This window comes from Rhinopithecus bieti, unplaced genomic scaffold, assembly GCF_001698545.2.
Source record: "Rhinopithecus bieti isolate Rb0 unplaced genomic scaffold, ASM169854v2 scaffold_29855, whole genome shotgun sequence".
In the NCBI taxonomy this organism is placed as follows: domain Eukaryota; kingdom Metazoa; phylum Chordata; class Mammalia; order Primates; family Cercopithecidae; genus Rhinopithecus; species Rhinopithecus bieti.
In genome coordinates, this window is record NW_016813109.1 from 32854 (window position 1) to 46561 (window position 13708).

At 40.9% G+C, this 13708-nt stretch overlaps 1 protein-coding gene across 1 annotated transcript in view; it reads right to left on the bottom strand.

Annotated features, from left to right (window-relative positions):
* NSD3 (nuclear receptor binding SET domain protein 3) overlaps window positions 1-13708 on the bottom strand; it is a 72891-nt gene that overhangs the window by 26815 nt on the left and 32368 nt on the right. Inside the window, exon 2 of the mRNA XM_017847647.1 lies at window positions 6871-7589. Coding sequence (XP_017703136.1) covers window positions 6871-7545 — 675 coding nt within the window. The 5' untranslated portion in view covers window positions 7546-7589. The remainder of the gene's footprint in view (window positions 1-6870; window positions 7590-13708) is intronic.

The following is a 13708-nucleotide window of genomic DNA, read 5'->3' on the forward strand; positions in this document are numbered from 1 at the left end:
CCTGACCTCGTGATCCGCCCGTCTCGGCCTCCCAAAGTGCTGGGATTACAGGCTTGAGCCACCGCGCCCGGCCAGGAAGATCTTCTATACCTTTTTATTATTTGTCTTTTCTGTAAAAACAAAAAAACAAATTACCTCTACAATGTAAAAGATTTTTAAAATATGTTACTTGTTAGAGAACAGAATTTAATTTAGATGGCTTAAAAGAGGGTATACCCATTAAAGTAGGTCTTAACTCCACTAAAAGAATATGATTAATTCTAAAAGTTACTTAAAATTCTCATTCTATTATTTCAAAACATTTAAAGACACTGTTGTGGAAACAAAGTTTTATTAAATTTAAAAAAGTATAAAAAGGTTTTTGGTTTTTTGAGACAGAGTCTTGCTCTGCTGTTGCCTAGGATGGAGTGTGGTGGTGAGATCTCGGCTCACTGCAACCTCTACCTCCCAGGTTCAAGTGGTTCTCCTCCCTCAGCCTCCTGAGAAGCTGGGAATACAGGCCCACGCCACCACACCCAGCTAATTTTTATATTTTTAGTAGAGACGATGTTTCGCCATGTTGGCCAGGCTGGTCTTGAACTCTTAACCTCAGGTGATCCACCTGCCTTGGCCTCCCAAAGTGCTGGGATTACAGGTGTGAGCCACCGCACCCAGCCTAAAAAGGTTTTTAAGTTTTAGGAAAATGATATGTTCTATAAGACAGACTAATGTCCCCAAACCCAAGTATCAATCATTCACTTCACAGTGCCTACCATGTTTCAGGCCCAGTTCTAGAAGCTACATAGGCTATATAAAATAGTGAAACAAACAGATGTGATTCTTGACCCCAAGGAGTTTACAGTTGGGCAGGAGAGACTGACATTAAAAAACAGAAACATAAACATCCAGTTAAAAAGTAAGTGCTATGGCTGGGCATGGTGTGGCTCACACCTGTCAGCACTTTAGGAGGCCAAGGTGGAAGGATCTCTTGAGGCCAAGAGTTCAAGACCAGCCTGGGCAACACAGTGAGACCCAGTACCTAAAAACAACAAATGCCTGTAGTCTCAGCTACTCTGGGGGGCTGAGGCAGGAGAATCGTTTATGCCCCAGAGTTCAAGGCTTCAATGGGCTATGACTGCACTCCAGCCTGGGTGATGCAGCGAAACCCCGTCTTTTAAAACAACAACAACAAACAAAAAAAGTAAGTGCTAGGAAGAGAAAGAGAAATAATAGTGTGTAAGTGTATACGTATTTTCAGATATGAAGGTCAGGAAAAGCCTCTCTAAGAAAATAAATTACAATCTGCCAGGCATGGTGGCTCACACCTGTAATCCCAGCACTTTGGGAGGCCGAGGCAGGTAAATCACTAGGTCAGGAGTTCCAGACCAGCCTCGCCAAGATGGTGAAACCCTGTCTCTACTAAAAATACAAAAATTAGCCAGGCACGGTGGCAGGTGCCTGTAGTCTCAGCTAGTCAGGAGGCTGAGGCAGAAGAATTGCTTGAACCTGGGAGGCAGAGATTGCAGTGAGCTGAGATCATGCCACTGGACTCTAGCGTGGGCGACAGAGCGAGACTCCGTCTCAAAAAAACAAAAAAACAAAAAACAAGAAAAGAAAAGAAATTACAATCTAAGAATCAAAGGACAAAGAATTAGCTTAGTAAAACATGGAGGAAAGAACATTCCAGGAGAAAGGAGTAGCATGTGTGAGATATCTGAGGTTAAAAACGGTACCAGCTGTGCACAGTGGCTCACACCTATAATCCCAGCACTTTCAGAGGCTGAGGCAGGTGGATCATTTGAGCCCAGGAATTCAAGAACAGCTTGGGTAACATGGTAAGATCCCATCTCTACAAAAAAAGAGCCAGGCATAGTGATGTGTACCTATATAATCTCAGCCACTCAGGAGGCTAAGGTGGGAGGATTGCTTGAGCCCAGGAGTTTGAGGCTGTGTGAGCTATGATCACCTCACTGTACTCCAGCCTGGGTGACAGAGTGAGAGCCTGTCTCCAGAAAAAAAAAAAAAGGACTTCTTTTCAAACCTTCTAATTCAAATGTCTTATCTTTTTAAAAATTTTTTGATTTGTTCCAGATTATTGGTGTTTCCTTCACGCTGGTTTGAAACGCCATCAAAATCACTTTCAAAGAATTAAAGTTTTTTACACAGTCATTTTAAAAGAAAGAAGTGGCTAGGGAGTGAAGGATGCTCAAGAGGATTTATTCTAAGCTTTCAAGACTATATAAATAAGAGAAGAAAAAGAAGTAAAGATGCTGCAGTAATAGAGAGGAAGTATCTATTATAAAATGTGCTAACGCATGGGCAAAACAGATATACCTGGTAGGCATTTAGAGACAGAGACAACTTTAAGATATTAAAATTAAGTCGGGACAGAAATACTCTCTTTGGGTACTAACTCCATTGCTTTGTCAGGAAGAGAAAGCATCAGAAAAAGATGACAGTGAGTTAGCTTTCCTTAATGTTCAATTCATCTTAATTTTAAAAATTAGGATTTTGTGGGTATATACCACTTTTTTACATTTTAATAGACTCCACGTAAGAATACCTAAAATTATGTTAAGAGTGGCTAAAATAAATTACATTATCCTAAATATTCCTTTAAAATTTTTAGCCTAGCACTTTTTTTTTTTTTCTGAGACAGACTCTTGCTCTGTTGCCAGGCTGGAGGGCAGTGGCACAATCTCAGCTCACTACAACCTCTGCCTCCCAGGTTCAAGCGATTCTCCTGCCTCAGCCTCCTGAGTATCTGGGATTACAGGCGCACGCCACTGTGCCCAGTTGTATTTTTAGTAGAGACGGGGTTTCACCATGTTGGCCAGGATGGTCTTGATCTCTTGACTTCATGATGCGCCCACCTAGGCCTCCCAAAGTGCTGGGATTATAGGCGTGAACCACCACGCCCAGCCTTTAGCCTAGTACTTTTATTAAAACCAAGGGATTCATTAAGATGAATATATTACAGGCCAGGTGCTGTGGCTCACACCTGTAATCCCAAAACTTTGGGAGGCCGAAGTGGGCGGATCACTTGAGGTCAGGAGTTCAAGACCAGCCTGGCCAACATGGCAAAACCTCATCTCTACTAAAAATACAAAAACTAGACAGGCGTTGTGGCACACACCTGTAATCCCAGCTACTGAGGAGGCTAGGACAGGAGAATCGCTTGAATCCTGGAGGCAGAGGTTGCAGTGAGCCGAGATTGCGCCACTGCACTCCACCCTGGGCGACAGAGTGAGATTCCGTCTCAAAAACAAATAAATAAAATTAAATTAAAAATGTGTACCAAAAGAACATTTTGCATATAAAGAGTTTCTAAGAATTTTAAGGCCTAGTACTCTGAGGCTAGAGAGCCAAACCTGCTACCTTACTGTTCATGGGACTGATTCAGCTATTCTGCTTTTTATAAGTGGATATGGCAAACTAAGCGTTAATGAGACTCTGCCTTAGTGGGTTAGCCCACTGAAGTGCTGATAGGAGACCAGCGACTGTTTGAATAACAGGGCCTACACTCACATGCCTGAGGCATTCCACCTGCCAAGGAGGAAGACATGCAGAAACACAGCCACATGTTTCTCATTTGGTGGCAGGAAAAACAGCTCATGCAGATTTTTAAAATACACAATTTCAGTAGTGATCTCAGGTCTCCTGCTGCCTAGATGTTTGGACACATTTTCATTGTTCAGAAGATATACTTAGGTTGTTCCAAATAACAGCCACTCTTCAGAAGGCCAAACAGCTTAGAATTAGGGGGAAATACTTAAACATCAAGTACTAAGAAAAAAGTAGCAGGTGAAATCTTAAGGTGTTGTGTTTTTTCATTTGTTTGTGTTTGAGACAGAGTCTTATTCTGTCACCCAGTCTGGAGTGCAGTGGCACGATCTTGGCTCACTGCAACCTCCACCTCCCAGGTTCAAGCAATTCCTGTGCCTCGGCCTCCAGAGTAGCTGGGATTACAAGTACCCACTACCATGCCCGGATAATTTTTGAATATTTTTAGTAGAGATGGGGTTTCACCATGTTGGCCAGGCTGGTCTCAAACTTCTGACCTTAAGCGATCCACCCACCTCGGCCTCCCAAAGTGCTGGTGTTACAGAGTGAGCCACCACGCCGGGAGTTAAACATGGCACTCAACTATACGAGATTTTGTTTGCTCAAAAAAGAACCTATGAACCTATGAGTGGGCCTTTAAGGAACAACAACAACAAAGTAAAGTAAAAGAAAAAATCTATATAAAAGCAAATCCAGCTCCAGGAGATTTATATCAGACTTTTTCTCCAGGAATACAGTTTTCATTATGTCTCCCTGGGGCATCTGGGGGAGGGAAGCTGTCCAGTGAAGTCAGTGGACGCTTCTTTGGGCTTCCTTTTCACTTCTCAGTCCTCTACAATGCTAAACACCAAGGGCTGGGACCCCTATGGACAACCAGTAGGCATACGGTATTGACCATTAAAACAACTGTCCTGAAGGAAGCACTGTAGATGTTGTTCAAGTTAAGGAAGTCTAGCTTAAAAACATATGCAGTTGTGAAACATTAATTTATACACATCTCTAGCTTAGCAAAAGCATGACATTAATGATAGGCAAGAGCCGTAGGGGCTCTGGCTTTGAAGGTCTGTGGTCAGAATGGAGTACAACTTCTACAGCTGCCCCTGTGTGTGATACAATTCTAATTAATCAAAATTAAATTAACAAAAACTTACCTCTTTACTTCTTTGAAGGAAAGGAAGAGAGAAGGGGGAGAAGGAGAGAAAGAGGGAGAGAGGAGAGAGGGAGAGAAGAAGGGAGAGAAGGGAGGGATGGAAGAGGGAAGGCATGAGGGGGTAGGACGGAAAGAGGGAGGAATGGGGCAGAGAGGGGAGCGGGGAGAGGGAGGGAGAGGAAGAGGGAGAGAAGGAGACAGGGAGAGAGGGAGAGAGAGAGAGAGAACGAACAAGAAAAAAACCTGGATTTCCCCCCAAGACTCAACTTTCAGGCAATGCTCCTAGTAATATTCCAGGCAGTTCATGCCACTTTCTCCAGCTATACTTTTGGTCAAAATTGATATTCCTTTATCCCAAGCTATTGTAAGATCCTAAACATCAAATAGTAAATTTTGCTCATCATGATTCAATAAAAAGGAAAATGAACTAAAACCCTTAAATTAAAATCTAAACATCTGGGCCAGGTGCAGTGGCTCATGCCTGTAATCCCAGCACTTTGGGAGGCTGAGGCAGGCAGAACACCTGAGGTCAGGAGTTTGAGACCAGCCTAACCAACATGAAGAAACCCCGTCTCTACTAAAAAAAAAAAAAATACAAAATTAGCTGGGCGTGGTGGCATGCCTATAATCCCAGCTACTTGGGAGGCTGAGGCAGGAGAATTGCTTGAACCCGGGAGGCGGAGGTTGCGGTGAGCAGAGATTGCGCCACTGCACTCCAGCATAGGTAACAAGAGTGAAACTCCGTCTCAGAATGAAATAAAATGAAATAAAATCTAAGCACTGTAATCCTGAGCTCTAATAGTTAACTGAAGGTTTAGGTGCTATAAAGAACTAGGTATAGCAGATATCTAACAAAGACAGAACTGGTTTTAGAATCTAATTGCAAAATGACTACTAGAAACATCACTGATGACTCTATCTCACTACCCAGTTTTATTGTCTTCACAGCATCTAAAGCTATCTGAATTTATGTACACACATATACATATGCATGGCATTATATATATATATAATATATATTTATATATATCTATATATATTTTTTTTTTTTTTTTTTTTTTTTTTTCTGGCTCCTCACTAGAATAATAAGCATCCCATGAGAGCAGGCTTTTCAATTTCTACTTTTTATTCATTGCAATACCTTTGATTCTTAGGAGCATTGCCTAGCACACAGTAGAGAGGAGTATTTTCACCAAACATTTGTTAATGAATTAAATAGAATACTACAGAAAAATGAGAAAACATGTTGAAATGTCACACTGGGACTTGTGAGAGTCTAGAACCATTGTGACCTTTACTCCAGAAAAACATCACTTGTGAGTTGCATGAAGTAAAAGAAAAGCTAGCTACCAAGGAAAAGATGAGTTGGTAAGAAGTAAAACATTTCTTTTGAACAGAAAATAAATTAACTATATTCAGGCAGTAACACATATAAAGCAATTAGCTGTCACAAAAATAAATATAGTTTTCCAAGTCAAAGTTTAGAAAACATTGCAATTCTATTATGAACTCTTCATTTAAGCTAGAATTATTTTTTACCATACTTATTATATTATTGCTAAGCAAATTCGCGCTGAAACCTCAGATATTAAAAAATTCACCTGGCATATATCTTAAGTTACCTATAAAGGATGATTTTTAATAAAAACTCCACCTGAAGTTTTAATCAATATATATTCATTACTAACTGATTTTATAAACAGATTCTATTTATTTTTCAGGTTCATTTTGTAGCAAACATTATAGCAACGAGTGTTAAATCTAAGCCATCTACTGGCAAAGTTCGGTCTTAACAATAATGAAAACCCAATATAATTAACTACTTATCTTTGCCTTTCCTCTTCATTTTCAAAAACCAACATGAAAATGGAAAATAAATGGAAAAATGAAAATGAAAATGAAAAGCAACATGAAAAATAACCGACGGCCATCTAGGACAATAAAACATAAGCAGCAAGATTCGTTTTACATGTTTTTTAAAATATTTCTTAACTAACGTCCATTCATAGATTCAACAAATACTCAGCATCTATTATAATATTCCAAATACTTTCCTAGTGATTAGAAAAAAGGAATTATCAGAAAGATTCATATTTAAAGAGATAAAACCAAAAGATCTCTTGAACTTCCAGTAAATGTGAAATAGAACAAAATTTTCAAAAGACTTTTCAACTCACATTTTGTTCCTCTGGTTCTAATTTGGGGATTTTGTGTGACTTGCGCTCTTCAGATCTCGATGAGTCATGCTTGTTGCTTTTTTTCCTCTTTTCTTTTCTGCTTTCATGCTTTGACTTCGTGTGCTCACTTGCCTGTACTTCATTTAAAAGGTCTCCACAAAGGGAAGACTCAAACAATTCCCTGCCATTCTGGATAGTTTTGGTTATTTTTAGTTTAATTTCAGGTGAGCCAGTCTTCTTTGGAATCACAGTTTGTGGTACCGAAGGAGGAGGTGGTGGCTGTGGAGGGGAAGGTTTTTCCAGAATTTCATGTGGTCTTGTGTTTGGAATTTCTGAATGGTAATAGTCAGTGGGGCTAAAGTTTCTAGCTGCACCAAAGCCATTGGCTGACCCATTAGGATACTGACTATATGACTGGTATTTGGTTTGAGTTTCATACACGCTGATTGATGATGGATACCCATTTGTGAGTGGAGGAAGATCTTCTGTTGTAGCTGGGTACTGAAAGCCTTGCTGCAAGGTAGCTTCATATGGTGTTTGGCCACCATCTTCAGCAATGTCACTGTTGTTATCAAAGGCATCCTCCTGACGGATGTTGGCGGAGTCAATGAGTTGAGGTGGTTGCTGAATTGTGTTTCCCATGATCCCTTGCATGAAAGAGAAAGAGAAATCCATTGTTCTGCTCCAGCATCCTTAACTTTCCCTTTCTCTCATCGGGCCTAAAATTATAAAAGAGGGGATTAGAAGGTGTTAATATTCTCATTGACTAGAGGCTAATCAACTGAAAAAGGATTAAATTAAAATGTTTTGAACTCAATTTTCATATCCAGATATGCATAGACACTAAACATTTCTAAAACAGATAACCAATATTCTGACACAGGGTAAATACCTTTTATCTTCAATGCTTATCTGTTTGAAGCTCCTGATTACTTTCACAACAACTGTCGCAACAAGATTTTATCATTACTGCCAACACACGAAATAGTTTTGACATTCCTTTTTATCTCCCAAGTTAGAGATCATAAGTCTCAAGTTAAAACTGGTGTTTGCAAAATAAGCAGTGTCCTGACACATATCAATCTGCTTCCATAAGAGCTTCCTTTAACATCATTCATATTTTGTTCAGTGGTTGTTTTAATTACAAAAATAATAAAATGTTATTGCAATTTTTTTTTTTTTGAGACAGAGTATCACTCTGTCACCCAGGCTTGAATGCAGTGGTGCAATCATGGCTCACTACAGCCTCAACCTCCCAGGCCCAGGTGATCCTCCCATCTCAGCCTCCCCAGTAGCTGGAACTCAGGCATGCATCACCACGCCCAGTTAATTTTTGTATTTTTTGTAGACAGGGTTTCACTATGTTGCCCAAGTTGGTCTTGAACTCTGGGGTCAAGCAATCCGACTGCCTCAGCCTCCCAAAGTGCTAGGATTATAGGCGTCAGTCACCATGCCTGGCCTGTAAATATTTTAAACACCAAAGTGAAAAGGCCTGTTCCTCTCCCCACTTCATTATTCCCACTCTTCTGTGCCAAGACAACCACTATAAACACTTTGATGGGTATTTTTTTACATCTTTCTCTACATTTTACATATAAAATTTTAAAATAGGGCTTATTCTGTGACTTGCTTATTTAACTTAACAATATATCCTAGATATGCTTCTACATCAGCACGTATAGACAATTTTCATACTATTCTTTACATGGTTGTATAGCAAATAAACGTGGTATTTACCATAATGTATTTAACCATTTGTGTACTGATAGTTTCTCGCAATTGTTTGATATAATAAATATGTCTGCAGAAAACCTCGTTTATTTATTTTATTTTTTTTTTGTTGAGACGGAGTCTCGCTTTGTCGCCCAGGCTGGAGTGCAGTGGCCGGATCTCAGCTCACTGCAAGCTCCGCCTCCCGGGTTTACGCCATTCTCCTGCCTCAGCCTCCCAAGTAGCTGGGACTACAGGTGCCCGCCACCTCGCCCGGCTAGTTTTTTGCATTTTTTTAGTAGAGACAGGGTTTCACTGTGTTAGCCAGGATGGTCTCGATCTCCTGACCTCGTGATCCGCCCGTCTCGGCCTCCCAAAGTGCTGGGATTACAGGCTTGAGCCACCGCGCCCGGCCAAACCTCGTTTATTTTTATTTATTTTTCTTTTCTTTTCTTTACTCTTTTTTTCAAATAGAGACAGGGTCTTGCTGTGTTGCCCAGGCAGGTCTCAAACTCCTGGACTCAAGTAATCCTCCTGCTTCAGCCTCCCAAAGTGCTGAGATTATAGGCATGAGTCACCACACCTGGCCTGAAACATTCTTGAAACTCTATTTTTGTGCACATATATATTTCTACAGGACAGATTTGAAATTTTGATAGATACTGTAAAATTGTTCTATAGGTTATACTATGTCAATGAACTCTCATACCAATAGTGTGTGCTTCTCTACACTGTTGCCAGTATCTACTTATTTTTAACAACTGTTATATATAGCAGAAGCATCTGGGGTACTTTTATAAAATGTATGTGTCAGGGTCTATCTCCTAAAGATTCTAATTGAATAAATCTGGGGTGGGGTCCTGGGCATAAGTTTTTTAAGACTATATCCCCAGTAATTTTGATGCATATTCTTGGTTGGATCATTGCATTATAATCTTTCAATTATTGCATCTCCTCTAGTAGGTGTCCGAAGATGCCTACATTATGTAATAATGTTACAATATACATAAGCATCTGTTACAAAATGCTACCAGACCACCCTGCCTTGTCATAAGGTATGACAAGTGCACATGACAGGATAGAAGATTAATGGACAATCCATATATTATTTTGATAATCCCATAAGCATTTCTTCTAGAAAGTTCTTTTTTTTTTGAGACGGAGTCTTGCTCTGTTGTCCAGGCTGGAGTGCAGTGGCACAATCTCAGCCCACTGCAAGCTCCGCCTTGCAGGTTCATGCCATTCTCCTGCCTCAGCTTCCCGAGTAGCTGGGACTAGAGGTGCCCACCACCATGTCTGGCTTTTTTTTTTTTTTTTGTATTTTTTTTTGGTAGGGACGGGGTTTCACCGTGTTAGCCAGGATGGTCTCGATCTCCTGACTTCATGATCCACCCGCCTCGGCCTCCCAAAGTGCTGGGAATACAGGCATGAGCCACCACACCTGGCCTCTTCTAGGAAGTTCTAAAGCAGGAAGAACAAACCAGTTTTCACAACTATATCAACTCTGATGAACTGATTGTAGCTGCCTGGAATACTGTGAAGAAGGATCCTAGGCCGGGCGCCATGGCTCACATCTGTAATCCCAGCACTTTGGGAGGCCGAGGTGGGTGGATCACGAGGTCAGGAGTTTGAGACCAGCCTGGCCAATATGGTGAAACCCCGTCTCTACTAAAAATATAAAAATTAGCTGGACATGCTGGCAGGTGCCTGTAATGCCAGCTACTCGGGAGGCTGAGGCAGGAGAATCGTTTGAACCCAGGAGGCAGAGGTTGCAGTGAGCAAAGATTGCACCATTGCAATCCAGCCTGGCCAACAGGGTGAGACTCTGTCTCAAAAAAAGAGGATCCTGAGGCTACATTCCAGTTCAACTCTGTTAATAACAGAATCATTAACAATGCCTATTATTAATAGATTAATAACAGACTGATTAACAGTGTCTACCATCTTGGTTCCAGTAGGTTTGCTGTAATAATAAAACAAATAACCCCAAAAAGCAAATGGAAGAGGGAAACAAAGTTGACAATACACTTTTCAAGGTGTATCCAATTATACAGCCACTGTTTGTTCTGCTGTTAACAAACAGAAATCATTTTGGAAGTCCTAAAATTACAAACAAATGAATAAGACCGCACACAAGAAATTGAACTGTGTGTCCTGCTTTACACTGGCGGTGGGTGGGAGGGATCCAGAGCACTCTCATTTTCTTAGTGTCACCTCAGGGTCAGGCACTTTACACATCAGCTCATTTAATCATCACAACTCTGCAAGATAGGGATTGTGATTTCTGGTTCACAGGTAAAAGAAAGTGAGCTTCAGAAGGGTTAAGTGGCCTGCTTAAACCACAAGGGGGGAGAACTCGAATTTGGATCCAGGCATGTCTGACTCTGAAGTCCATGTTGTTTTTGTTTGTTTGTTTGTTTGTTTTGAGATAGGGTCTCACTCTGTTGCCCAGGCTGGAGTGCAGAAACATGCAATCACAGCTCACTGCAGCCTTGACTTCCTGGGTTCAGATGATTCTCTCACCTCAGGCTCCCAAGTAGCTGGGACTACAGGCACGCGCCACACCTGGCTTATTTTTTGTATTTTTTGTAGAGATGGAGTTTCACTATGTTGCCCAGGCTGATCTCGAGCTCCTGATGTCCATGATTTTTACTACTGTATCAGTTCTGTTTCCCTCAGCTATCAGTTCTGGGAAAAGAATTCTTTTGTTCAGGTACTTTATTCCTTGGTCACTATCAAAATCACAAATATTCTAATAACCACCATTAACACTTACATAGTACTCTGTAAGTGCCATGCACCATTCTAAGTGCTTGACATAAGCAATACATTTAATCCTTCCAGCAACCTTCATGTAGATATTATCTCCTATTATACACAGGGAAATAGAGGCACAGAGAAGTTTTTTTTTTTTTTTTTTTTAAAGACGGAGTCTCGCTCTGTCGCCCAGGCTGGAGTGCAGTGGCTGGATCTCAGCTCACTGCAAGCTCCACCTCCCGGGTTCCCGCCATTCTCCTGCCTCAGCCTCCCGAGTAGCTGGGACTACTGGCGCCCGCCACCTCGCCCGGCTAGTTTTTTGTATTTTAGTAGAGACGGGGTTTCACCGTGTTAGCCAGGATGGTCTCGATCTCCTGACCTCGTGATCCGCCCGTCTCGGCCTCCAAAAGTGCTGGGATTACAGGGTTGAGCCACCGCGCCCGGCCAAGGCACAGAGAAGTCAAATGACTTGCTCAAGTGCACATGGCTAGTAATTAATTGACAGAGCTAAGATTCAACCCAAGCAGTCTGGTTCCAGGGTCTGTGCTCCTGATTAGCATACCATATTTACTGACAATGTTTAAGAACTGAAACATTACCTTAATTTAACTTTTGGCAAAAATGTATAGCTCACAGCAACAGACATAAGAAGGAAATGTTCAAAAATTCTGTTAACAAGCATGGAGCAACTATACAGGCAGAATTCAAAAGTTCTCATTTATACTTCCAACTTGAAGGTAAGTCAAATAATGACATCTAGCAAGATGCAACCTGTGTTTTTGGTTCTTATAACTGTCGTATACAAGCTCAGCTTCCAGATTCGTCTCCCAAATTACAGTCTTCAGGGTTTTTCAGGCATATGTATTCAGAGACTGAGATTTCTGATGCTTTTGATTGAGTTTCAAACACAAGAAGTTTTATATTTTCCCCTTTTCCTGTCTTCTCTAGCCCTAACTTCAAATATCTCATTTTAGTCTGAACTAAGAAAATAACATTACCTTCTTATAATTACACAGGAGTCCACGGAGTGAACTCATATACATTCGTATCACAGAGTATTTTCATATACATTTGTATTTGATCCTCAAAACAACTCTGTCAGACTGGCAGGGCAAGGTGTGCATTAACTTCATTTTTTAGGTAACTACACAGAACACTTGAAATACTGACTTTCCACAAAGCTAATTAGTAATAAAGTTTGAAAAATAATCAGTCTCCTGATTTCTAATCCTGTGCTCTTTTTCACAATATCCCACCGCCAGAGAATAACCAACTACTTAAGGACAACTACACTAAACCCTTAAAAGTCATTAGTTCAAAACTAAATGCACTGTCCTTTTCCTAGCACAATGTCCCTTTCAGACTACCCCAGTCTGTCATTGCTTCCATCACTTTTCTAGCTTCCCAGACTAGAAATCTCAGGCTCATAGGTGATTGATTCTTCCCTCTTTGTTAAGCCATAAAACTAGTCATTTAGCAAATCTTGCATTTTCTTCCTTTGAAGTATTCTTCCCGGTGCTTCGACTGAATCTGAAGTGAAGAAATAATCAGACAAATCCAAAATGGGTGATATTCTCCCAGACAACTGGCCTGGGCTCTTGAAAAAAGCTAATGTCTAAAACAAACAAAAGGTGGAAAGACTATTCTAGATTAAAAGAGACAAGATTTATCAACCCAATACAATGCATGAACTTTGATTAAATCCTGGATTTAAATACACACAAACACCAGATTAAACAGATATTGTGGAGACAACTAGAGAATTTTAAAATATGAACTGGCTTTAAACAATGGAGCTATTAATTTCAAGGGCCTGATAATGCTATTCTCTTTATATACGAGAATGTTCTCATTCTTAGGAGAGCTATGCTGAAATACGTGGTAAAGAGATAAAGTGTCATGGTATCTACAACTTTCAAATGGTTCAGAATTTTAAAAAAGGTACATATACCTAGAGTAAAGCAAATGAGACAAATTTTTTTTTTTTTTTTTTTGAGACGGAGTCTCGCTCTGTTGCCCGGGCTGGAGTGCAGTGGCGGGATCTCAGCTCACTGCAAGCTCTGCCTCCCGGGTTCACGCCATTCTCCTGCCTCAGCCTGGGAGTAGCTGGGACTACAGGCGCCCGCCACCTCGCCCGGCTAGTTTTTTGTATTTTTTAGTAGAGACGGGGTTTCACAGTGTTAGCCAGGATGGTCTGGATCTCCTGACCTCGTGATCCGCCCGTCTCGGCCTCCCAAAGTGCTGGGATTACAGGCTTGAGCCACCGCGCCTGGCCGCTACAAAATTTTTAAAAGAGTTAAGAATAAATAATAGTTTGAAAAGTGGCTATGAAGATTATGAACAGCCTGAGCACCTCCTGGCCCTATAGGTG